The sequence below is a fragment of the Austrofundulus limnaeus genome, unplaced genomic scaffold (assembly GCF_001266775.1).
Source record: "Austrofundulus limnaeus strain Quisiro unplaced genomic scaffold, Austrofundulus_limnaeus-1.0 Scaffold10, whole genome shotgun sequence".
In the NCBI taxonomy this organism is placed as follows: Eukaryota; Metazoa; Chordata; class Actinopteri; order Cyprinodontiformes; family Rivulidae; genus Austrofundulus; species Austrofundulus limnaeus.
Genome location: NW_013952412.1, coordinates 2,680,439 through 2,704,183, shown reverse-complemented (window position 1 = coordinate 2,704,183; position 23,745 = coordinate 2,680,439). Strand labels below are relative to the sequence as shown.

The following is a 23,745-nucleotide window of genomic DNA, read 5'->3' as shown; positions in this document are numbered from 1 at the left end:
TGTCCAGATGGGACACCGTGCAGAGGCTATTTGCAGGGAAGCTCGCAGCTCTAACAACAGAGCTGAGCACACATTCCTCCCATCATTACCACAAAGTTTTATTTTGGTATGACACWCCGAGTGAACACTGATCCCTGAAGCCAGCAGTCAACACAGCAGAGCCTGGATGGAGCTCAGAGAGCGAAGCAGCAGCGCCACCTGCTGTTGGCACGATGTCACTCCACAGAAACACACTTCTGCAGACATTTTGTCTCAATGCAAAGTTCTACATGACTTATGARTATTTTGTCCATCACTGAAGAGATCTATGCAGACACATCAAATATATTATATATTGTTTAATCTAGAGTAACATTTTCAAAGCAGGTTTTTCGACATAAGTTGTCTAAACACTATAGTGCGACAGGGCTTTTAAGAAAAAATAATCACAAGTCCCAACTTAATCTAATTTGGCCTTTTTAAAAAATTATAGTGGTAAAATTACTACCATTTTTATGGAGTTTTTGAGATTTTTCATTAAAAACATCAAAAGACGACAAATTAAATCTTCCAATAATTCGTTTTTATTCCTCTTCACATATAATTCTTTATAAAACATAATTTAAGTCATATTTATACTGCTTCATTATAAAAGTTTTAAAAAGAAAACTGATGTCGCTTATTCTGGCACAAAGACTCATTTCAAACAAAAACAAACGAGGGAGTTAAAATTTACCCACATGAACCAAGATGCTGCAGAGACGAAGATTAAAACAACGTTTTTGTGAAAATAGACCTAAAATGTGGACGAATGCATAACAATGACATGAAAACCTAAAGGTTACTTTTAAAGTGAAACAAAGGAAATACACCAAACAACAAAACGGTAAAATTAAAACAAAACATCTATCCTGTAATAAACATTTGGATCATAAAGAAGCTGATTGTGCTGCCATASAGTCATCAAACTTTAATGAATAAATACAAAACTTTACATTTATAAAACCATGAAGGGAAAGTTTAAGACACCAAAAACATGAGAAAATTTCGTGAATTGGCAGTGTTGACTCATCTGGTTTATCGCCTTCAGCCTTTCAGCCTAGTGAGACCAAATGTCATGATATAGATCAGAGCTTAAAAAACAAACAAAAAAAGATGCTTGGAATTCTCCTAACTGGCAACGAATACCAGGAAGTGGCTTTTTGTGTGTTACAGTCCAAAACAAACCAGCTTCTGGTTTCGATTTTTAATCAATCTGGACATGGAGGAAAGAGAGAAAACCTTCTGAAAGAGTTTGGTCCAAATGTTCACTGAGGAGAACTCTTCAGAACAGGCTTTGCACACGGCTCAAAACATGGGTTTTAGAGCTGTTTATAAAGAACTTAGTGTGGTGAAGTGGACTTCCTGTAAACACACAGCAGTGACCGGAGTGAGAATAAAAAAATGGAGACTCTCAGGTCAGAGTGAGATACGCAGGTGTGCTGTGATTCCTCTGATTAAAGTTTAAACCAGGGTAACTTTTGCAAAGAACTGTGGAGATACCTGACAGATCAACCTGTCAGCTTCCATGAAGATGATTAACTTACATGTCTGTCAGTAAGATGTTCGATGTAAAAGTCAGTTAGGTCTCACTGTGACTTTTCAAGTCTGTCACTTGACTCTTTCTACAACAAATGTGCAAACGTTTCTAAATCAGGTCAGAGCTGTGTTCAGTCCTATTGTCTAACAGTGTGACATGTAGCTGCTTTCATTTGTTTAGGCTGTAAAATAACAAGAAAACACCCCTCGTTTCGAAGCTTCAAGGGAAAATAAAAATCTAAAATACTGACTCATATTTAAATCTAGATTCTAGAGCTGTATGACTCAGACTACGCTGACTTTGGTGTTATGAGCAGAGAGTTATGATAATAGTTATAAAATTAGTTCCAGTGTGTCTGTCCTCATCACCACTTCCCTTTTCTGTGGAAGTACTCTCTCTCTCTCTCTCTCTCTCTCTCTCTCTCTCTCTCTCAACATGTTTTTAAAAATAAACAATCTTCTGACAAACTGAGCGACTTCACCAGCGAGACGGAAAAAGGGGAACTTCCAGGAATTGAGTTTCAAGCTTTTCTTCTCCCTTTGACTCGACTGTCTGCGGTTTCTTCCTTTCAGAGGACAGCCTGCTGCTGCTCTTCCTGCACGAACGCCTGTTTCTCCATCAGCTTCCGGAACAGTCCTTCCCTGTTTCCCAGCAGCTCTGTGGGCGGGCCACACTCGGCTACGCGCCGCTGGTCGATAACGGCGACGGAGTCCGCGTTCTTGATGGTGGACAGGCGGTGAGCGATGATCACGACCGTCCTCCCTGTTCGACGGGGACGAGAACACGAAGTCAGCTCGGGTTTATCTGTCAGGTGACTGGAAAGAAAGGATGGAGAGAACTACCTTCCATCAGGCGCTCCAACGCCTCCTGGACCAGGAACTCGTTCTCAGCATCCAGAGCGCTGGAGGAAGATTAACAGAAGATTTTAAGATTTAGGATTTTGTTTCAAGAAAAGTAAAAAAAAAAAAAAGAGGGTGTTTTAATGTATGAACTCCTGACAAAGTGACTGGACACGGTCTGAACAGTGTCTGAGCTGACTCTAAATCCAGCCTCAGTCTCTCACCTGGTGGCTTCATCCAAAAGCAGGATCTTTGGATTCTGAGAATAAAACAAAGCAGAGTGTTACAGACACTATTTAAAGGTTAAACACTAAAGCTGTCATTTTTTATATATGTGACCCATCACATCGAAACGAGGATTAAGTCCAAAAGTGGTTTATGGAGAAACAGGCAAATATAGTGTTTTCATTAAAACATTAACAAAAATTGCATTTTGTCAAAATTTAATGAATAAAAAGCCTTATCAATGTATCATTTGAATGAACTGTCTGAAATATAACCATAAAACTAAATTTTGAAGCACATTTTTGAGCAGTAGCAACAAAAAAAAAAAACTGAATGAGGAAAAACGCCTTAAATTTTTAAGATTTTCCCTGTGAGCTAGCAAAGTTTTGTTTCAGTTCAACTGGGAAATCTCAATATTCAAATAAAATTTGAGGTTTCCTCTTTAAAAGGACATCAAAAATTCCTCATTAAAATTACATAAAATTAGGATTCAGACCAAATATTTATGTATTATTGTAACCAACAAGACAAATTGAGTCATATGAATGGATTTAATTACGATATCAGAACGATCCAGGTATCAAAATGTAGCTTTTAAAGCCAAGAATCTGAAAATGTAATTAGGTCATTTTGACCAAATTTGACTTAGTCCTCATTTCGATATGATGGGTCACATTTATAATCTTGACTTTAGTTCCCTAACAGCAGCCAACAACACAAAAAACGCCTGCTAATTGTTCAATAGAGAAACTAGATGTGAAATACAACAATTTATGAACATCAGCTGCTAATTAGTGACCTAAAACCAACATCAGATCGAGAATCTAAGATGGCAGCGTGCAATAGTGCGGTGTCTTCTCATCCTCCCAACAAACCCGTTTTTTTTCCCCCTTTGCATTTTATCATTATTACTTGATTTTTCTATTTTCTTTCCTTTTACACATTTTATATAGAAATTTCTTTTGTTTTACATTCAGTATATTGCTCTTTAGGTTTAACTGCAGGCACATAATTTTGTTCCTCTTCATATAAAGCATGTGATGTGAAAGACAAAGTCTCCTTGAAAGGATGTGATGCATATAGATAAACAAATATGAACTGTGCTGTGAAAAAAACAAAACATTCCTGAGTTTACCTTGAGCAGAGCTCGGGCTATAGCTATTCTCTGCTTTTGACCACCTGAGGGGAATAAAAAGCAAAAAACAAAGTTTAGTTACGATTTTCTTCAGGAAAACATTCTTAAATTCAGTCAGAAACACCTCATTATCATAACATCGGAATATTTTGTATATTTTAAAACACATTATAAACCATTCGATCCAAAATGTAAATTAAAGATTAAACTTTTACTAAGAAAATGAACAAACGTGGATTCCTTGTGAGATCAAGTCATTCCAGAGCACCGACACTGAAGTGAGGCGTCTGCTGGTTTTCATGTTTCTCACCTGACAGCAGCACTCCTTTCTCTCCCACCACCGTGTCGAAGCCTTTGGGGAATGCCTGAACGAAATCAAACGCGTTGGACACTCTGGCCGCCCTGTAGATGTCCTCTGTGGTCACAGCTTCAGGGTCCACAGCACCGTACGCAATATTATCTCTTATAGAGCAGGAAAACAGGACCGGCTCCTGAGGGAAAGATTTTTAAAAAGACAGTTGGAGTCCTTTCTAAACCTTGGAATAATCTCAGCCTAATTATTTTTATTTACCTGGCTGACAGTGCCGATGTGACTCCTGAGCCAGTAGGGATTTAAATCCCTGATGTCATGGCCATCAATAGAGATGATACCTGGAGAAGAAAAGTCCTTTTTAGTCTCTAAAATGAAGCTTTGGTCGTAAAACGGTTGTGATGAGTCGTGTGTTTTCTTTTCACCAGAGTCGGGGTTATACAGCCTGAGCAGCAGTGAGACAAGGGAGGATTTCCCCGACCCGCTGGACCCCACCACGGCCATGACGGTGCCAGCCGGAACAAAGAGGTTAAGGTTCTGAAAAATGGGAGCCTCCTCACGAGTGGGGTAGGCGAAGGAGACGTCGGAGAACTGCAGCTGGCCTTTCAGCTGACCTGCAGGGAGGACTCGTCCCTCTGAGGGAAAACAAACAAGCAGAAACTAATTTGTTGTCCGTAGCTTCATATTGTTTGGGATTTGAAGGTTACGGCAGATAAAGCTGGAGTTACATTCAGGAATATTTGACCATTTTAAAAGAAAATGTTTGGTTTGTTYGCTAAGACACAACCATTCAGTTATAAACACATTCCTAAATTCAGGGCTGGACCAGTGTTGTGCCGACAAATAACTGAGAAACACGTTTAATTAAAATGTTTTTTTTTGTACCATCAGCAGGTCATAAAGACACAATCATCTCTTATTTATTTAGCTGAATGCTAAAAAAATTATTTAAAACTTTTGCACAGTACTGCATATCTCTAGTACACGTTAAATTTGTGGCCAGCGGGCCAAATCTGGCACTCGTCACCATTTTATCCGGCCCCAAAAGTAATACTTTAAATGTGAAATAGTTTAATGGTTTCTCTTTTTGTCGCTGTATTTGGTGCATTCTTCATCACTTCTGTCAACTTTTAAGCCAAAAAATTAAGTTTGAATTTTTTCAGTAATCTTTGATTTTGACGTGGAAAGAACCACAGAGAATGTGGTGTTTTCTTTTCTTATTTTAAAGTCAAATATTTGGATTTTTAGCAAGGGTTTTTCTTTTTTTTACCTGATTTTCTGGATWATAATAAAATGCATCTAAATGAAAAAGTAGTTGGTAAAGATTAAGGCATAAAAATGAATGCTCATGAGGCTTTTTTTTAATTCATTGTGCATGTTCTACACACTACACAATTTGTATTTCTATCAAATACTTTGTTAAATAACATTTTTTCCATAAATATTGATGGATATTAGCTCTTGTTGTGTCTGAATAATTGTTCTGACCATTGAGAGGAAACTCAGGCTTTCTGTCCATCAGCTCCCACAGTCTGGTTCCAGCTCCGAAACCCTTCATCAGCTCAGAGTAGAAAGAACTCAGACCTACGAACCAAATTTATTATACATATATAACACAAAGACACTTGTGGCAGTTAGAAACACAGCATGGAGAGCTCAGTTTGTGCTACCTGCAATGCTGATGCCCACCCAGAAGGTGTACATGATGAAGGATGAGAGCTCCCCTACAGTCATGTGCTGACTGGCCATCAGGAGGCCTCCTTTGTAGAGCACCGACAGGATCATGAGGTTCCCGGTGAGGCCCGTCTGGTACACATTTAATGTTATTCAATTACAACAGCATCCAGTGCAACTTCCACTCCCTGACTGAGCTGATTAGATAAGCTCTCTGGTGAATTATGAGATCTAAACTTGGTAATATCACATGTGGAGTCCCTCAAGGTTCTGTACTGGGACCTAAGTTATTTATTTTATATGTGAATGACTTAGTAAATGTGTCAGGACTTTTCAAATGTGTTTTATTTGCTGAAAATACAACTTTTTTTGCTCAGGTAAAGATATAGAAAAAAATGTTTGAGATGGCACAAAAAGAATTTGAGAAAATACAAAACTGGTTTCAGCAAAACAAATGATCATTAAATTTGGATAAAACAAATTATATGATATTTAGTAACAGGAAGACAACTATTGATTTGTCATTTACAGTAGATGGTATTGAGATCTGTAAAGTCAGTGAGGTGAAATTTCTGGGTGTCATAATTGATGACAAGCTGACATGGAGACCTCACATATATTATTTAAAAACTAAAATATCTATATCTATAGGAGAACTGTATAAAGTCAGGTAGTTATTCAATGACAAGGCTCTGCTTGTGTTGTATAGTGCAATAATTGTTCCACATTTAATTTACTGTATTGAAGTCTGGGGTAAAGCTTGCAAAACAATTACAAATCCAATTTTTGTTTTGCAGAAAAGAGCCACAAGAATTATCACTAAAAAAAGTTTACAACCATCCATCAAATACATTATTTTGCAAACTGAACATTTTGAAATTCTATGATTTGGTTGATTATAATAYTTTAYTGTTTATGTACAAGGCTCACAGAAACATATTACCTTCCAACATTCAGGCAAACTTTGTTAAGAGAGACAGTTGTTATTATCTTAAGGGGATGGAAATGTTTGTGAAGCCATATTTTCGTACTTGCTTGAGAGAAAGATGCACTTTAATCCAGGGTATACTTTAATCCAGGGTATACTTTAATCCAGGGTATACTTTAATCCAGGGTATAGGATTGTGGAATGGTCTGGAGGATGATCTTAAAAATGCCAGCTCTATTAAGAAAAAGATAAAAACTAGTTTGCTGAAGGTATAAAAGTAAAATGTGAAGCTGTATGAAGTGTGAGTTGATGTTTTTATTTTTGTTTAGTATTGTTTTGTAAATTGTGTTTTGTTTGAATTTATTCTGAGGATAAAAGGGGCAGACATTATAAGATTTATTCTTCTTCTGCTACCTTTCAGTTCATTTAATTTTTGATTTGTGCATTTTCTATGTTTTTTTTTAGTGAATATAGTTATTTTTAATGAAATTAATAATTTTTTTGAATTGAAATGAATTATTCCCCTAAAACCAGCTCCTGACAAACACTTTGACCTGAACGAGCACCTCTCTGTGGTCTCCTGTCCTTAAATGGAAAAATGCTTTGAGTGGGAAATGGCGAAACGTGGCTCAGTTGTGCGGCTGTTGTGAAACCACACGAAGTAGAAGCATGTCTACCTAACTGTGAATTTTCGACACACACACTTACCAGCCCATAGAAACCGGCTGTCATCACAGCCTCCCGTTTGGCCAGGCTCAGGACGGCGTCCACCTTCTGACCGTACGCGCCCACTTCAGACATCTCTTTTCCAAACGCCCTGACTGTCCGTATGTTGCTGATTTTCTCTTCAGCCAGCTGCAAACACACATTTATAGGGGCTAAACAAATTAACTCCATCTACAAATTGAATTAAGCCCCAGCAGGCAGAGCAGTGCTTCACATCACGTGATGCACACACAAAGGTTCAACAAACACCGACTGCTGACGGTTTCTACAGAGTCTCATAAAGAAATCATCTAAAGACAGAAAAGAATGCAGCAAATTTCAATAAAAATATCTGACAATTAAACAGAAAAGTGGTCACAAGACACTGCAGCAGTCCGAGTACCTTTGTGGACTGCGCGAGCGCGTCCTGTGTGCGTTTGGAGATGGAGCGAAGAAACCTGCCGAAAAGGAGAGCGACGACGACCATCGGAGGGACGATCATCAACACGAAGCACGCTAGACTGGGAGAGATGTAAAACTGAAAGAAGGGAGAGGGAATAAAACTGCATTTAGTGGAGAGCAAAAACAACTAACTGTTTGGACACAAATATACGTAAATTATTACATCGCATAGTTTTCTCTAAATAAAAACCTTTAGAAAATCTAAGAAATGTAATTTAACTGACTGAACCAGAAGAGAAACTAACACTATAAGGGCGGCCAGTTGTGAACCTTGAAATGAAATTATTTGCCAAATAAGCCTTGTGGTAAACCTGTTTTACGACATTCCTGCAGGCCATTAAAACCGAAAGAAAAAGAATAAAAGATAAATGACAATGATGCAACTTTTATTTCCTCATAGTTAGCCTTCCTCTGTTACTTTCTGACTGAAAGGCTAAAGCAACAGGAGGTTTTTATTTAAGCAGAAATCTGATTTTGGATTTGGAGTGGCATTTCCATCAAATCTCAGTTTCTAAAAGCATTTAGAAATTATTCCAGTTGTTTAATTTCCCACCACAGTCGAGCAGTCCTCACTTAGAGATGTTGAAGATCCTGATCTGTGTTTCTGAACTGCATCTCTCCTCCGTGTTAAATCAGAGCCGCTACAGTCCTTCATATTTGAACTCAGCTGCGGGATCAAAACCAACCCCTCAGAGTCCAGCACTCACCATCATGCTGACACCAGCAGCTGCCTGAGCGACGGCTCGCAGCCCGTCCGACAGGTTGTCTGTGATGGAGTTACCCACCACAGACGTGTCCGACGAGAGCCGGTTGATGAGCTCGCCGGTGCTGCTCTTGTCAAAAAAGGCCACTTCCTGTCTAAGGATGGAGGCGAAGACTGAGGCACGGAGATTACGGATGATCTTTTCACCTGAGAAGAAAAAAAATTAATGAATTTTAAAAAAATAGCACATCTCACAGGGTTTCCGTTTCATCCGCTCTGTTCGTTCGGCCTCTCGTCTCACCCGAGAGCTGCATGAGGTAGACTCTGGTGGCGTTAGCTGCTCCTCCACACAGAAAAGCTGCGGCCAGCAGGCCGCACAGAGACGTTAAAGAGGCCGTCATCGTCTCTGTGTCCGATGCAGTGGTGTAAATGATGTCGATGACTTTGCCCAGAAAAAAGGGAGCTGACATGGTTATAGAACTGGAGACGGCGAGGAAGCCAACAGCAGCTGGGATTAAAAAAAAAAAAAACAACAACGCAAGGAGAGAAATCAGAATGAAAAATTAATCTCATAAAAGGAACTTTGTAAGATACATCTAGTTAACCCCTTCCTGTTTCTTTACTTTACATCATCCTTTAGTTTTCATCTGTTTTAGTTTAAGTTTTCACCTCTTTGTTCATCATCTTGGTGGTGCTAAAATACAATTTTATGTCGACTTGTGTTATTTTACATAAGTGTGGTTATAGAAATGAGAATAAAATGCATTTTTAAACAGATTGCCAGTAAGAGAAAAGTGCAACGATTCATTTAAATGTTGGTTATTTGTCTTCTATGTGTCAACACAACTCTAGCTCATTCATTAAGTTTATGGCCTGGATGTTTCAAAGGTCAGATTTTAGTGGCTTAAACTATAAGATACAACATCCAGTATAAAATGTGCCGATTATCAGTTTGTCTGCCAGATAAACAGCTAAATAAATTAGATAATATTTGTATTTTTATGACAATCTAAAACACCACATCCTATCTGTAGATTGGACTAACTTCAGCATAGATAAAGATCAATTTTTTTTTCTGTTGCATCATCATGAGATTTTATGTGACACAAAAGAGGCTGAATTCCCCTCCCAAACAAATAAAGAAAACTAAGTGCATAAACAAATTAAAACAAGGCATAAAATGACAACAGAAGGAAGAAATAAAAGACACAACAGAAAATGAAAAAAATAATCAGCCTTTTGTGTTTTAGAGAATGAATTTTAAGATGCCATTATTATATTTTTAGCCTTTTAAAACACAATCTGTCAGTTTATTTTTAACATACAGAGATGAAATGAGGAGCCTCGGATCTACCTGCCAGTCTCCATCTCTCCGGGTGAGAAAGACGCAGGATCCGTTTGACATCCTTCAGCGGGACGGTGGTGGGTGTCGGCTTCTCCTGGGTCTTCACAGCCCCGGCTGGAGCAGGAGAGGCGGCCGCCGAGGAGCTGGAAAAGGCAACAGGTGTGTGTAGGACCGTCCGTGCAGGGCTGTGCGCGTAGAGGACAGAGAGTCCAGGACCGCGGGACAGAGCCGACAGGACACCGGCGGCAGGAGTCGGACACACGGAGGTCTTCACCTCGGCGGGCTGCCTCCTCCTCCAGTGGGCAGAAGAGGAGAGGACCGCTCGGTGCTCCARCCATAACAACTTGGGCTGGGTCGGCTTTAGTTTGTACAGCTTGTTGGTGCAGTTTGAAACGCGAAATAAAAGCCGCATCGTTGAGAACTCAGAAAAATCTTAGTAAAAGTACAAAAACAAACAAACAAACAAAAMACGTCTAACACAGGCATTCAGACTCGGACTACTTTCGTTTTATCCCAGCCGGTGTTCCTTGAAGCTCAGCCACAGGGGAGTTTGCCGGTGCATTGTCGATTTTCAGGCCGTTATTGTAGACTTTATCTGCGCCTCACAGCCCTCTTTAACCCAGCTTTTATCTCTTATCGCCGAGCAGCTCCCAAACACTGCCTGCTGTCACTATCACCTGACGCTAACCGAGCTTTGACACCAGCTGCGGAGGAACACAAGCTGCCGAGGACCGACTAACACCCGGTCAGATCCAAAACAACGCATCTAATAATGAGCTTACCGGGGAAAAGATAAATGTATAACAGAGGGAAGGAGAAGGAAAGGTGACCCTGTTTCGGTTCGTTTACAGCTCCGATGGTTCCTCCGCCTCCATGATGCAAGGAAACTTTCCCAGACAGAACTAAACAAACCCAAATCGATCGTACGGAGATTCATATATTTATTTAAAAGCACGAAATTTTACCAAAATAGAGGGAAGTAGTTATTATGTGAAAAATCAGTGTTTTATGTAACAGGAAACCTTAAAAACCTAAATAAAATAAAATAAATTAAAWTTTGTGAAATTATAACTCACTAGAATGAAATATATTTACGTTTCTTTGATTACTAAGAATTTATTATTTGGACAATAAAACATTTGCTCACAATTCTTTTTAAACTCTGCCAATGAAAATTTATTTAACTTCAATTTACATGTAAATTTAATGTCTTTTAAGTGCCAAATTTACAAACACTAATGCATTTGATGTACCGGACAAGTTTCCCTTTTTTTTAATTTAAGCAACATGGACAATGTTTAGTTCGGTTTTAACAGAAATTCTTTATGTAAATAAATTTAAAATGAATCATGGTAGTGTCCATTTTATTTATGGTGCAATTGTATGGAATTGAAGCTTATAAAATGCTTTACACCAATATATTGTAATAAACCGTATGAATCAAATAATACAATAAAAAATCACCAGTTTACGTTAGAGTCATATGTTTTATTCGAAAACATAAGAAACAAAACAAACACAAATAGTGTAACAGAAATATTTAAAATTCTCTTCCAAATGAAGACAAAGAAAGGTCCCTGATAATATTGTAGAAATTGTGATCGATTGCCTCGACTATCTGTTGGTTTGGCCTGGCCACAGGGTTGAAAGTTCAAGAATCTGAGAAAAAAAAAGGCAGACACGTGCGGCGATATCTTGCAACTTATGGTAAAAAAATAACACATTTAACAAATCAATAAAGTTATACAACTTAATCTGAGTGATKAAATGTTTACCTGTAGAAAGATACGAACTCAAGTATCAGTATTTTTAACGTTAACAAGCTAGCTGTTAGCTTGATATCTGCCGTSGTAAATAATCTGTATCTCGCCGGACACTGCAGTGTTTTAGTCTCCACAGTATTCAGTGGTTGTTAAATCTTATCCTTTTCCCTGAAGCGTTCAGGTTGCCCATGAGCTGCAGCGATGTCTGCCATCTACTCGGGTATTTATCTGAAACTGAAGAGTCCACAGACTTCGTGGCAGGACAGGCTGAAGCTGGCTCGGTTCGCCTGGATCTCCTCTCAGTGTTTGCTGCCCAACAAAGAACAGGTAACAGCTAAAACTGTAGTCAAGCAACTCCTGAGGTCCGCTATCCTGCATGTTGTAGTTTTTATTTTCCTGTGCTTCAACTAATGTGATTCAAGTGAGTGAATGAGCTCAGCATRTCAACAAACAGCTTGTAAAAGAAAAGTAAAAATTAGTCTGATWTGACTTTCAGAGGCTCAGCTGCTTTAAATGGGAAAAACATGGWGAGGTTCTAAAAAGAACACTCATTTATGATTAGGACCACAGTCCTCTGTCGGCTGACCTGTGGATTAAAAGGGACATATAATTCAAAATCCACTTTTTTAGCCATAATAGCAGTTGTTTTCAGACCAGCCACTGAACAGAGATGAGAGTGGGGCTTGTGGAGCTACAATGACGAGGACTTCAGACCAAGAAGGATTTAAAAGCATGACGTGTCTCCTTTTAAAGCTTGTTGAAAGGATAGCAGCGTTTTTTGTGTTTTGTTGTAGGGATGTGGATAAATTTTTAATCCTACACCAATATTAAATCTGACAGCTGATTCCAAAAGAACGTTTCAAACCACACAAAATAACACCAAAACCATGTGATTATCTGAAGTATGAGGGAAGTTATTGATGTTTGTTCAGGTGAAATCAGCTCATGTTTTCTTGCTGCAGTTCACAGCAGAACCAATGTGGCCTTTGTGACCATTTCACCTTGCTGTTTTCTAATTTTGCTCATAACTTCCTCAGTGTTCAGGATATCGCCATGAAATTTTAGGAAAAGATTCCCATTCTGGTTTTGTAGGAAGCATCTTGTATCCTAAAAAAACAATAAAACTTAATAACAGCCCATTCAAAAGTAGCAGAAAATGTATAAAATAACATTACAAGGCAAACTGTAGCATCAAATCAACTTAATGTGTCTTAGAAAGTAAGGGAATTAAAACAATTTAAAAACCACCTGGACATCTGTTTAGTAAACAAAGCTCCTCAACCAATGACAGCGTGTTAAATGTGTCAAGTGACGAAGACGAGCATCAAAACACTTTGCAACAAGCACTGTTCCGGATAAAAAAAACATACTTCGATGTTTCAAATCATTATCAAATTTGGAACAAGGGCAGATAAAATAATGTTCTTCATGGCAGCTTATCTCTTTAAGGGGTCACTAGAAAAACTCGGGTGATTTACTTTGATCCTCTTTTCAAAAAATTGTCTCTTCAAAACGCATCAACTAAAATTAAAAACTCGAAGACGAGGCTGTAGCTAACTACCTGACAGCAGCCCGATTTGTTGAAATTCGTAGAAATAACGAAGCAGGAGGAAATTGCGAGCAAACGCACCGAGCAGCCTCGCAAAATCTGGTCACAGCAGTTTGGGAAGAAAACGGCAGCTGCTGCTGACAAGATGTCAACATCCTTATTTGTTGTTCAAGACTCTGAGGGTCCCTCTGTTTGTAGGTGTTGCTGGACTGGTGCACCCATGCTCTCACAAACTGGCACAGTAAGAAGTTGGAACTCTCACAGGACGTGTTGGAAGGTTTGTGGTGTTATWTGGACGACGTGCTTCACAGCCAGAAGCTGCGCTCTTTCCTCAAGCAGGGAAAGACCATCACTCTGAGGCTCAACATGGCACAGGTGCGCCAATAATAAGATTTAAAACTTAATGGTTGTGTAGCAACTTATTAAAAAAAAACTTGTTTCACAAAAAAACGACATCCTTTGATAGCATTTGTTATCAGGACCCACCGTTTATTAAAAAAGTTTTACTGATGTTTTTGTTTTTTTTCTGTTTGCCTTCAGCTGCTGCTGGACCAACTGCAGGTCGACACACATGCTCGCTCACAGGTGTGCGTGTCCACCGTAATGAGCGTGTTGCTCGGCATTCTCTCTTCTCCCGTGCTTTCGTCCGTTTTCACCACAAAGTACGAGCTGATGGTTAATCTGCTGGCCAGGTTCTGCTCGTTGGCCTGCCTCGAGATACAGAAGTCGCAGGCCGCAGCTCGCCGGAGGACTGGACCRGACGCGCGTCGAAACGAAACGATGATGGAGGCCGAACCTGAGAATCTGCCAGACGAGTCTGTGTTTGATGAGAACTCCTCCGAGTCCAAGACAACCCGCCCTTCAGCTGTTTTTGAGGCTTTTCTTCAGGTGCTGTCTTGTTACTTGTCGGTGCAGCAACAGCAGGCCAACTCCAACAGAGTGTTTACTTTAGTCACCAACCAGCTCATCCAGCCATTAGTGCTGCTCAGATACCTGCTGACCTCTCAGGAGCTCAGTGCTTCTCACTCACAGCTGCACCTCCGCACGCAGCAGCGCCGGGACATCCGCGTCAAGATCGACTCCGTCCTTCACTTGGCTCTCTTCCCCTCGGAGCTCCTGGCCTTATACAAGGCCGAGCTTAGTCCGCCTAAACGGGAACCTGGGAAACACGGACCTAGAGGCTCGAGGGAGGCTCTGAAGCCAGTTAGTGTTTTAATTCGCCAACTGAACGCTCAGAATTACTGCGAGCAGCCTCTTCTTTACTCTCTGAAGTCGGACACGTTGCCTCTGCTGTTTAAGTTCTTTCTGGAAAGCTACGGAAAAGCAAAAGGCGAAGGCGAGGAGGAGCAGAGAATGTTGTGCTTTTACTTCCTGGTCAGACTGTTTCCAGCTTTAGATCTTCACCCGGAGCTGCAGGACTCTGCTCCCTCTGTGCAAAAGTCTCCTCCAGCCTGTTCCCCACAGAGCTGGAGCCTGGCTCTGCAGGCTGTAGAGTCTCTGTTCAATCAGCTGCTGGCAGCAGATATTTATAACGTAGCTGCAGACAGGATACGACATGAAGACGTACAGCTAAGGTTTTACAGAGCCTTGGCCCGAATGCTCCTCAACAAAGCCCAACCAAGGTTAGTATTGATTAGGGGTGTAACGTTACATCGATCTTTTTTCACTTCAATTCAATTCAGTTTATTCATTTCATTAAAACAAAACAAATAATTTTATGTACAATATACAATAAAAAGAAAAATATAAAAAGAAAAATGAGAAAAAATATATGTATATCAAAATCACAAATAAAATGAAATGAATGGCAGCAGAGAAAAGAAAAAAATCTTATATCTGCCCCTTTTTTCCCAAGAATAAGTTCATATAACAAAAAAAAATCTGTTATTAACAAAAGAAAAGGCAAGAACATCTAATCCCTGTAGAACAACAATTTGTGTAGATACACATACTGTTTCGTATTTCTTTAACAATCCAACTTTTATCATTTTCTTAAACGTACACAATGATCGTGCTTTCTATATCTCAATCAATATATTGATTTGAATGGTTCATGATTCAGTTATATCGAGGCAAAATGAAAATATCTATATCGTCATCATATGCTCGATGTGAATCGATATCATATGCCCAACTAACACAGTCATTGTGTTAGATGGGCATATGATATCGCATTAAATCGATCGCAGACGTGAATTGAATTGAATCGAAATCATATCATGACAGACTTTGTGATATCGAGAAATATTGAATCTTCCTCCAAACATATCGATGTAATATTGTATTGTGATAAAGCTGGTGATTTACACCCCTAATATTAATGTAGTTTGGTGGATTTGTTCTTTTTTTACATTTAAAGTTGTTGTTTTTTTTTGTGTCTAACTGTGAAAATGTGTCGACTTGCAGCATACCAGCATGGTACCGGTGCTTAAAGGTACTTTTGAGTCTCAATCATCTGATTCTTGAACCAGACCTGGACCAGCTGTTGTCCTCTGCTTGGGTAAATGCTCAAGACCTGGAAGCACAAGTGCATCGGGCCAGACAGGTTTGTAATTAAGGGGATGACATTATACATTTCACATTTTAAATGTCGTAAAGCGTCATTGTTAAACTTTATTGTTTCCCAACAGATCCTGGTCTGCAGTCTGATCCAGACCTACACAAAGCTCCGTCAGCTGTCTCGTCTCTTCTCTGCCCTCCTGTGTGTGATCTGTCAGCCAGCTCAGGCTGCCTGTCCACCTCCTCTGCTCTCTGACAGCGTCTCTACATCCCTCAGGACTTGTCTTCTGCAGATTCTGCCCTCTCAGGTTCTGGAGATCTGCTCGTCGGTGTTGAAGAGCATCGGGACGTRTGTTCTGCCTGGCTTACAGCAAAGAGAGGCGACGGAGACCGATGGAGAGCACAGGGACCAGGAGAGAGACGACGCGTCTCTGAAACTCTGCTGCCTCAGTCAGCTGCTTCATGTTGTTTTATTTAGTCTGAAGACTTTAGATGATTCCTCTCCTGCTCCCTTGGTGAGGCAGAGCAAAGACTTCATGGAAGAGATGCAACAGACGATCAAGGAGTTATTAAATCTGTTGAGTGACAGGACGTCTTTGAAACCAAGCTTAAGCTCAAATCAAACAACACCAAAGAAAGGCAAAAAGAGTCTGGATTCCAAAAAGTCTGAGAGAGTTTCACAGTTAAAAACAGTCTGGGAGCAGAAGACACAGGAGGCCATTCTCCTGCTCAGATACACCTGGGTGGAAGTGGACACACTCCTCCACACCCACTGCAGCAAATACTCTTCTGTCGACTCATTCCTGACAGCCGCCGAGGACGAGGATCCGTCCGGCTCTCCTCTCCCRGCTCACATCGAGAGTCTCGTATCGGGTTCAGTCCTCCCTTCACATCTGCACCCCTCTCCTTCCCTCAGCCCCACCAGCCGTTTACTGCTCAAACACGTCACTTTGCAGCAGCTGAAAAAGGTTTTGTTGGACCAAGTTTTAGCCGGTGAAAGCGGCACCGCAGCGCTGTTGAAGAGGGCAGCTCAGTTCGTCGTAGCCAGGTCGGAACTGGAGGCGAGGCCGGATGGAGATCAGGTTTGGGAYGGCCAGATCGGCAGCGTAAATGCCAGCACCTACCCTGTAGCACACTGGCATCTCGTCGTATCCAACTTGTCGATAATGATTCCCCACCTGAGTGGAGAAGACGTGGGTCAGATAGCGCGCACGCTCGTCAGCTCGTTGTTAAATGAACAGAAGGAGAGGTCCAAACATCATCCGCTTGGCGGTCTGACCGTCTCCATCATATCGTCGCAGCTCACTCAGAGCTCGTTTTTTTCAGAGCTGGTGTCAGTTTTCTCCACCACCGTTCAGACCCTCTCACAGAGGATCATCAGTGTGCTCAAAGCAGGACACACACCCAAAGGTTGTCCAAAGTTTCTGACCGTCCTCGAGAAAGAAACCCTTGAGAGCAATCTCAGTCCGCTTATTCTCTCAGCGGCGACGAAAGAGGCTTTAGTTGAGGACATTTTAATGACTTCACAAAAAGAAAAGGTGCACGTTCTGCTGACAGACACGCAAATCAAGGAGCTGGGGAAGGTGCTGGAAGTCTTAACGAACCTCAATCCAGATGGAATGAACTCCGAGGATCTTTCCTCTGCCTTCCTCCTCCTCCTCTTCAGCGTCACCTCCACGTCCAGACAGATGGATCAGGCGATCCTCGAGGCTCCTGGAACTGAAGCCGAGCCCGTGTTTTTAGGAACGCTGTTCAGGGCTCTGACCTTTCTCCTCGGAGGTGTCGGTTTTGCGGGTGTTCTGAAGCTCATACATGGAGGCGCTCTCCTGCAGACGGTCGTGTCGTCTCTCCTCTGGCACAGCAACCACACAAAGCTTCAAGAAACCTGCACCGGTTGGCTCGATGCTGTCAAAGAAGCTCAGGTCTTCATCAGGTCTTTGGTCCAGCTGATCATAACCAGAAACATCCACGTCAAACTCATCTTAGAACAGTTCGCTTCATTTTTAACTAATAAGGAAATGGCAAGTGTGCTCTCCAGTTCAGAGGTTTCTGTGTCGTCTGTTTATCTTCTGCTGGCCTCTTTGACTTCGTTTTCCCAGACGATGACCTCTAACTTTGCGAGAAGCAAAGCCCTGGATCAAATTTTAATTCAAACCCTGGCGAGAACCAGTTCTTTGTTCGGACCGGTTGTTCAGACGGTCCTAAAGCTTCAAGCGGCCCGCAACGCAGCCGTCCAGCCGGCCRGCCTCCCCGGTCAGGCCTTTGTTGTTGAAGCTGTTACAGTCATGCTGAACTGTGAGATGGCCCTGATGTCAGAGAAAACTGAGAGCACCCAGCTTATCCACACGAGCCTTTATCAGGTCATCTGCCGGCAGATCCTCAGAGAAATAAGCTCCGCCCCAAGGCCCACAGACTTCCTGCTTTTCTCTCTCCATTTCCTGTCTGCGTTTTACGAAAGCTTGGAGGTGTCGAGGGTGGAGGAGGCGCAAGGGGAGGAGGTGGAAGAGCTGTATGTCCAGATACTGCAGAATGTTCACAGACTTCTGAAAGGTGAGTGGTCTGATACTTTTAACCAGCCAAGATTTATTTTTAATTATGTTTGAATAAATTTAACACAACTTTGAGGGAGCATTTCACATCTGTGCCTTTTCTATAAGTTTCTCATAGGTGTATTAAATAATGTATTAGTTCTGTTTTATTTTGGTCACATAAATTTCTTTATTTCACCTTTTTATTTTTTCATTTTGTATCTAGCCGGTGATGTGATTTTTTWATATTTTTATTTCTTTTTTTCGGTCAGCTCCTTGGTTGTCACCAAGTGATGTTGAGAAACTGGAGCCAGCAGTGCAGGAGCTGTTGCGCCACCTGGTGGAGAAAAATACCGCCGATCAGTTCAACGTGCTCCTGCTGCTGATCACAGAAGGCCTGGATGTCAGCAAGCTGAGGGCAGGACACTGGAAGGTGAGGCCAAATTCAGTCTGATAACTTGTTTAAATTTGTTTAAATTCAGTCTGTGCACATGAGTGGAATGTTTGACGCAGGGCAGGTAYAAAACTTGCGTCGAACACTTCGTAGTTGAACTCGTTCCTGATTCTGTGCAGGAGGTGATGTCTGCTGTAATCCTCGTGAAGCTGCTGTCCACCTGTCACTTACCTGAGACCTGCTCCAGAGCTCTGTGGTTCATCGCACCTCAGATCATTTCTGCTATGGTGGTGAGACGACCTCACACACACTCACAGAGTTAAAGCAGCTTAATGTGACAAGAACCTTTAAAGTCAAAAAGAAAAAAAAATTTATAGGTCTTCTGGACGGGTTCTTCTCTAATGAAACGTTTCGTCTCTTCTCCAAGAGACTTCTTCAGTCTGAGAGTTTCAGGCAAAATTCAGGCTTTTGTGATGTGACTGATACTCACATCACATGGCTATCGTTGACACCTAATTAACACTTATTGTTACCAGGGGGTGGAGTGATACTGGCAATAGCTGCGCTGTAGGAGGAGGACAGCTGAAAACTGAGGCCTCCACCTCTGTTTAATGATGGACTGTCACCTCTGTTTAGAGATGGACGGCATCTCTGGATTACTGAGATGCATCAGGACAACCTTTAAAGTGATAATAAGAGCTTTATTTTTAGATGCATGTGAAGATTAAATTAATGAAGGGTGGTGACAAACCCTGAATTATAGCAGCAGATCTTTAGTTCTGTCAGGATAAGCTGGACTCCATATTAAAGAAAGGTTGACAATGTTGGTTATTGCTGCTCTGTGATATTTCAGTGTTCAAATGCCTGTTTTGAAAAGAAAACAGAAACTTGATGTGAAACCTACAGAATAAGGATTTAATAGACAGTGAAAGTAGAATTGGAAGTATTGTTTTATTGTTTTTAGCTTTAAAGCAAAGTATCTGTGCACATTAAACACTAAAACCCACTGCCATGTTAAAAAATCCATATGATGCCGTAGGGCTGCGCGGGATGTGCGGTAGACGGTAGAAACGGTATGAAGTTGGCCTACAGTAGAAATTTCTTCTCTACCGTCCTACAGTCATTACGTCCTCGCACCTGTGTCAACATGGCTGCGAGTGCAGAGACAACTGAGCAGGAGTTCGAAATATAATGAAGAAATTATAGAGTTTTAAAACGCGTATAGAGAGAATAAATCCTCAAAATTTCCTCCTCCCGCTGTAGAAAAGTTACGTCGTGTCGCGGGATCATTTCCTCTCCTCTCCTCTCCTCTCCTCTCCCCTCCTCTCCTCTCCTCTCGTTGCACGTCATGCAGAGCGAAGCTTTAACAACTGTAGTTTTTCACACCCAGGTGACGGAGAAAAAAACTTGTATTTTATGTATTGTTACCCACAGAAATTATTTTTAAAAAAAGAYGTGGACGTTCGTTCAGTCATAAATCCATCTTGCTAATGGAAAGTCGACTTCTGCTCTGATGATGAAGATGAAGAAGATGAGCGCGCAGCAGAGCAGCAGCTGATAAGTTCAGCAGGCAGAAGCTCATTGTTTGGCAGGCAGATATTAAAGCAAAAATATTGGGTTTAATTAAGATTAGCTTTCTGCAAAAGAAAAGCTCTAAAAATTACATTATCTTAACTTTTTATGATAATTTTCTACCGCGATATATACTGTTACCATGAAGGGCTTCAATTTATACCGTGATATGAATTTGAGGTCATACCGCCCAGCCCTATGATGTCGGTTTTATTTGTGATTTGTATGATTTGGTTTACTCTCCTAAATATCAGCTGATAAAACAGGATCTGATTCAGTTGTCATTTACTAGAACTAAAAAAGATTCTTCATAAAGAAAGTGGCTGAAAGGTTTTGTGTTATACATGTAGAGTAACGTCTTACTCTCTCGTGTGTATTTCACTGATGTGTAACACGTGTTTCTTTTCTGTGTTCCAGGTCTTGGTCAGAGAGTCCAGTCAGGACGACTCTCTCACCGCCTCTTTCACCGTTCCCACGGTGACATCGATGACGTTGTTGTTGCGTCAGGGGGAGGGGCTGATCAGAAACCCTCATCACGTGCTTTTGATTCTCGGAGCGCTCCAGTCGCTGCCTCTCACCCACCTGAGCCCACCTGTGTACCACTCTGTGTTCCTGGCTGTTCACGAGGCGCTGTTCGTTATCATCCAGTGCCACCCTCAGGTACAGCTGTGGGACGTTCTTATTATTGGTAAAATCATATAAAGTATATCAACTAGGCTTAAAGTAGGTGCATAAAATAGTTGAGTTTCCTTTCAGATCAAACATTCAATTGATACATTTCTAATGTTTAAATTCAGCTTTTATTTATAAATGTTTGATGAATTGATCAGACTCAAATCCAAACACAGGTCCTGGTTGAACTCATGGCTTTAACAAGAGGAGATGATGAAAAAGCGCAAACATCTAAAATCCCAGAGTTTATCTTTTTAGACCAGGGGTGTCCAAAGTGTGGCCCGGGGGGGCATTTGTGGCCCCTGAACTGATTTTGTGTGGCCCCTGACAAGAATTTGAGGAAATGTTCAAGAATTATACAGATTTGTCTACAAATTTGTCCCCCCGGCCCAGGTGTTCGATGTAGATGGAGACTTCCTATTTATTATTAGGTGAATATGATCATAGACAAAGTAAAATCTTCTTCCAATAACAAACATTGACAACAATGCCAATTGTTTGTCTTTAAATAACCAGRCTCTTAGCTTTTTTCCACATTTATCTAGTGACTTCTACTGAAAAGCTGATTTTGCTGCACTCCAGTCTACTTTTAATTAATTTGAATACAGCAAGCATTTTCAACAGAAGAGTGACCTAAATCCTGATTTTATTGATCAGATCAGAATTGACTAAATCCCCCGAAATGGGATCCTGAAAAACACTTTTAAAGTTCTGGATCTAGATTAATTTACGCATTCATTGTCAACAATAAATTTGACTACTTTATTTGTTTAGTTTAATTATTCAATGCTTAGTTTATTGTTGAGCAGGTAAAGGAAAAATATTTTTGACTTGATGATTTTGGCCCATGTGACAAAATGTTTGGACACCCCTGTTTTAGACCAACAGATACAGATCTAAGCACTACTTTTTACAGATTATGAGTCAGTTTGAGTTTTTCAGTTAGCTATTARTAATTTTTTTAGGTATAATTTACTCTAAATTCTTCCTGTTAGGCACCAACAGCATTCTTTTATTTATTCATGTTTTTACCAGGTGCTAACTAGTTAGCATGACACACTTTAACTTAACTAGTTCCTGTTTTTAGCATCAAGAAATAACATTTGTTTTTATATCATGTTTTATATCATGTTTTATATCATGTACAAGTTGGTTAGAAGTTGAAAAGCAGTTCCTCCTTTTCTTCCAACCAGCCTGTTTTTTTTTTTCAAAACTTCAAAATGTCAGCATGTAGTAAACCTGTCTGAAGTCAGTAAGCTTGTGAACACATTTACAGATTCATGCTGCACTTTTACACATTACCTCAGCTTGTAGACCTGAGTCTGAGCAGACAGAACTGTAACGCTGAGTTTGCACAAAACTCTACAGAAACGTTTTGAATAATTAAATTTTCCTCTTCCTTATGTGGAAAAAAAATCAGTCGTCGTTTGAAGGCTCTGAGTTTGAGCCAGCATTAAGCCTCTTTTTAAAAAATATAAATTAATGATTATGCTTAAATACGAGTTTCTCTTGTCTTGTCTTTTTTATTTTATTTTTATTTTTTTTGCTGAATCAGCTCTTTGCTCTTATTTTCTGAAAGTCATTGTTGGTCCAGGCCTCTCGTTTGAATTCAAATAATGAAAATTTGGGATGAGCTGCCTCTGAGCCCCCAGGGTAGTCCCCAGAAGAATCTGGCTTTTAGGATATTGCAGCTCACCATAATTGAACTGAAGCTGCATAAAAACCTCAACGTTTTCATTTTTTAACWCAAACTGGAATTTGTCTCTCATCCAAACCCTCAGTTTGAGGCAACATTTTGTTTCTTTAGATGTGAACCTGTTTTTTTTTTTTTAATTTTTCAAACCGTAACAGAGCAGAATWGAATTGAGGCAGCTGCTGTGAAGTAAACAGGCCAGAATCACTTAAATGATTTCAGATGTTTGTGAGAACAAAAGCCATCAACAAGAGGCCGGCAGAGAAGGAAGAGGGAGGTAAAACTGGGCTGAGGAGGCAAAGAAATGAATATTAGTTATAAAGGGTGAGAAGGGAGTAAGTTATGAGTGATGGAGAAATGAAGAAGGAAGCTGGAAAAGTCAAATTTGATTRGAATGGGACCCTCCAAGGACATGTTGGAGTCAAATAAGGGTTATGATGGAAGTAAGGGAGAGGGAGAGGTGGGGTGGGCAGACATGCAGAAGAGACTGGCTTGATGTGAGGAAACCATTGCTGAGCTCTAACCTGAGATGGTGACATCATCACTTCCTCATCTGTATTCCGTCTCTTTATCTTCATCTGTCTGAAAAAGGCCTGTGGAGATAACCAGGCATCCAACTTTCTGCCTCACTCACGCTGTGTGCTCTCCAGAAGTGGCTGCTTTTCATAAAGCACTCAGTTGTTTCGACWTGAACACTTTTAACCTTTAAATATAAAGTTTTCTACTTTTTTTTGTTTGTAGATTCTTTTAAACGTAGACCCAGTTAATCGCACAATATAACAATATCCTTATTTATACAAGCAGAAATAATGAGATAAAGGAGTCTGCTGAGCTATAAAGTCATCTGGAAGTCATTAGGAATAAGAATAGTATTTTAAGTTTTTAATCAAGAAGGAAAACCAGATTTCCTCTCATTGATTTCTATTTACTGAAGACCTTGTACTTCTAATGTGCGCCTGCAGGTGTTACCTAAGGCAGCTCCTTCGTTTTTAAATGTCTTCTATCGTTTGGTGACCTCGATCATCCAGGAGGGTCGGCAGAGAGGCGACACCGACACGGGTAAACAGAACGGCTTAAAACCAAGCCTTTTCCCAACTTTGGATTTTATTTTTATTAGTATCTTTTTTATTGTTCTAGTGTTTTACGATTTTACTAATTTTATTAGTTACTTTGTGTTTTGCTGTTTTGTAT

At 40.5% G+C, this 23,745-nt stretch overlaps 2 protein-coding genes across 2 annotated transcripts in view; one reads left to right on the top strand and one right to left on the bottom strand.

The window, feature by feature from the left end:
* Nucleotides 1-540: 540 nt before the first annotated feature.
* On the bottom strand, nt 541-10,773 carry abcb10 (ATP-binding cassette, sub-family B (MDR/TAP), member 10). The gene is made up of 14 exons (XM_014001817.1): nt 9,894-10,773; nt 8,841-9,047; nt 8,544-8,746; nt 7,778-7,912; nt 7,378-7,524; nt 5,738-5,873; nt 5,556-5,651; nt 4,493-4,702; nt 4,329-4,408; nt 4,068-4,248; nt 3,758-3,801; nt 2,622-2,656; nt 2,401-2,459; nt 541-2,320 (listed from the first exon to the last, which is right to left on the bottom strand). The coding sequence occupies exons 1-14, from the start codon at nt 10,294-10,296 to the stop codon at nt 2,127-2,129; spliced, it is 2,130 nt and encodes a 709-aa protein (XP_013857271.1). The 5' UTR covers nt 10,297-10,773; the 3' UTR covers nt 541-2,126.
* Nucleotides 10,774-11,506: 733 nt separating this feature from the next.
* The window catches only part of urb2 (URB2 ribosome biogenesis homolog), a gene marked incomplete in the record, with an annotated part of 16,073 nt that continues 3,834 nt past the window's right edge, over nt 11,507-23,745 (top strand). Inside the window, 10 exon segments of the mRNA XM_014001816.1 lie at nt 11,507-11,591; nt 11,822-11,974; nt 13,395-13,571; nt 13,737-14,818; nt 15,603-15,741; nt 15,827-18,245; nt 18,496-18,656; nt 18,797-18,907; nt 20,607-20,849; nt 23,517-23,613. Coding sequence (XP_013857270.1) covers nt 11,849-11,974; nt 13,395-13,571; nt 13,737-14,818; nt 15,603-15,741; nt 15,827-18,245; nt 18,496-18,656; nt 18,797-18,907; nt 20,607-20,849; nt 23,517-23,613 — 4,555 coding nt within the window.